Source organism: Peromyscus eremicus, chromosome 3 (genome assembly GCF_949786415.1).
Source record: "Peromyscus eremicus chromosome 3, PerEre_H2_v1, whole genome shotgun sequence".
NCBI classification, from domain to species: Eukaryota; Metazoa; Chordata; class Mammalia; order Rodentia; family Cricetidae; genus Peromyscus; species Peromyscus eremicus.
This window is the reverse complement of record NC_081418.1, coordinates 52,934,843-52,937,522: the sequence shown is the minus strand read 5'-3', so window position 1 is coordinate 52,937,522 and position 2,680 is coordinate 52,934,843. Positions and strand designations below refer to the sequence as shown.

Genomic DNA, 2,680 nt, shown 5'->3' with positions numbered 1-2,680 from the left:
AAGGGTAGGGAGGAAGGACAGTGCTGAGGTGAGACAGGAGGGAAAGCTAAGGTGTGTAGGACTGAAGGGTTATGGCTGAACTAGTCTTGGCCCAGACAAGTAGTACTTAACCTATAGCATCCACTCACACATTCATCAGCTGAAAAATTTCCACATTACTTATGTGGGTAAAAAATATATGCTATAATATATGTAATATATTATGTATAATATATAGGATATAAAAGATATTATATTGCTTATAATATATTTATATTATATTATATATTTATATATTGTATATTGCAATCCCAGTTTGAAGATGTTGTTTTCATAGAACTTATATTCTCAAGTTATAAATGAAAAATAAATAAAATTAAATTTCCTAGCCATAATTTCTACATGATACTACTAGTGAACTAATTATTATGTACTCTATTTACTTCTCATGTGTGGTTTCACACATATATTCCCCTTGAATATAAATTCCACAGGTCAGGAATTTGCCACTTGTCCTCTTCATGGTTATCTTGTTTAATACTATGGGAGAGCAATAAACAATTAGACACATAACATCAGGTAATAGATACTGTGAGGAAAAGTGGAGTTCACTAATGAGCATGCTTCCTTGTATGAGAGAAGGTGATTGGAAAGAAGTTTTTGAGGTAATAGTTGAGAAGATAAAAGAACTAACAAACAGAGAGCCAGGTATCAGAGCTTCCGATGTTTTGGCATCTTATCTGTACCAGCTCTTGTCTTTCAATATTTCCAGGGCTTTTGAGGGAAAACGCAGTTAGAAAAGAGTGCTTCTACTTTGAGAACTCATCATCATCCCCGAGTTTTCATATGGAGATATTGATGTTCTGTAATGTTTTAAAATCTGAGGATGGCAAGAATACTGGCCCAAGACACTGGCCTTTGTTCTGTTGGCCTCTGGATTGCTCTGTGTGGTATTGTGGAGAACTGGTACTCAAAGTTCTATGCTTTAACCTTTTTCTGGAATGCCATTGTCTTCTGGTACAGTTAATCCGAGAGGAAGAAGGATAATCCCATGACCAGGAGGATCTGTTTGATACAGATCTCAAACTTGGAAACAAAAGTCAAAATCTAGTGATGGACAATCTCTCCAGTGCCACGGAATTCTGCCTGCTAGGCTTCCCTGGATCCCAAGAGCTACACCGCATTCTTTTTGCCATATTCTTTTTCTTCTATTCAGTGACGCTGCTGGGAAACATGATCATCATCCTGATTGTTTGTGTTGATAAACGTCTACAGTCCCCCATGTATTTCTTCCTCGCCAACCTCTCTCTCCTGGAGAGCCTGGTAACAACTACAATTGTTCCCATGATGCTGTGGGGACTGCTGCTCCCTGGAATCCAGACAATATCTCTGACTGGATGTGTTGTCCAGCTCTTTCTTTATCTCTCTTTAGGCACCACTGAGTTTGTCGTGCTTGGAGCGATGGCTGTGGACCGTTATGTGGCTGTCTGCAACCCTTTGAGGTATAGTGTCATCATGAACAGTCGTACTTGCATCTGGGTGGTGATTGTGTCCTGGGTGTTTGGCTTCCTTTCGGAAATCTGGCCAGTTTATGCCACATTCCAATTTACTTTCTGCAAATCAAATCTGTTAGATCATTTTTACTGTGACCGAGGTCAGTTGCTCAAACTGTCTTGTAATGACACCTTTCTCACGGAGTTTATTCTTTTCTTAATGGCTGTTTTCATTATTATTGGATCCTTGATCCCCACAATTGTCTCCTACACCTACATCATCTCCACCATCCTCAAGATCCCCTCAGCCTCTGGCCAGAGGAAAGCCTTCTCCACCTGTGCCTCCCACTTCACCTTTGTTGTCATTGGCTATGGCAGCTGCTTGTTCCTCTATGTGAAACCCAAGCAAACACAGGCGGCTGAGTACAACAGGGTGGCTTCGTTACTGGTTTCTGTGGTAACCCCTTTCCTGAACCCCTTCATCTTCACTCTTCGGAATGACAAAGTCAAAGAGGCCCTTAGAGACGGAGTGAAGCGTTGCTGTCTGCTCTTCAGGGATTAGCTCTTCTCTTTATCACTTTTCGGTGGCATAACCTAGAAAATATCAACTTCTCTGTTCCATTAAAGTTGCTGTCCAATCTGAATCCTGTGCACAAATTGCAGTCACAAGATCTACTTCCAAACCCCCTCCAAAGTCACACCAATCAGATGGATCTCTTTTTATGCTACCAAGGACTTTGCAGACTTTGTGTCTGCCTCTTTGTGCTGTTGAGCACAAGGATGAATGTTCTTGAAGACACTGGAGGGGCTAGGGAAAGAAAACAGTGTTTCTTAAGCATCCTATTAGACCAATTTCTCAGTATCTGGCTCTGAAGATGTATTTCCTAGAGGAGAGAGGAGAAGAAAGATGGAGTGTGAGAGGTGTCATCAACAGAGTACAAAGATAAGCATGAGCACTCTGGTTCTTCATCAACTTTGCTAAGTCATTCTCTGTATTTTAGTGCAATTACTTGACAAGATGTCCATCTACATTTTAAATGTCTTTGGCTTCTCTTTTTATTTTTAGATCATATTATGATTGTCCTGGCTCAACTGGTACATAATTACGAATGTAGCATTGTTTGTATATTGGCACAAAAACAATATAGAATGGTAATGGGGCACATGGCAAACTTTTCCTCTGATAAATCTTGGTATTATCCAGAAGG

General features: G+C 40.3%; 1 protein-coding gene across 1 annotated transcript; it reads left to right on the top strand.

The window, feature by feature from the left end:
- The first annotated feature begins 996 nt into the window (after positions 1–996).
- Positions 997–2,120, top strand: LOC131905772 (olfactory receptor 9A4-like). The gene has a single exon (XM_059256585.1). The coding sequence runs from the start codon at positions 1,093–1,095 to the stop codon at positions 2,032–2,034; it is 942 nt and encodes a 313-aa protein (XP_059112568.1). The 5' UTR covers positions 997–1,092; the 3' UTR covers positions 2,035–2,120.
- Positions 2,121–2,680: the final 560 nt, after the last annotated feature.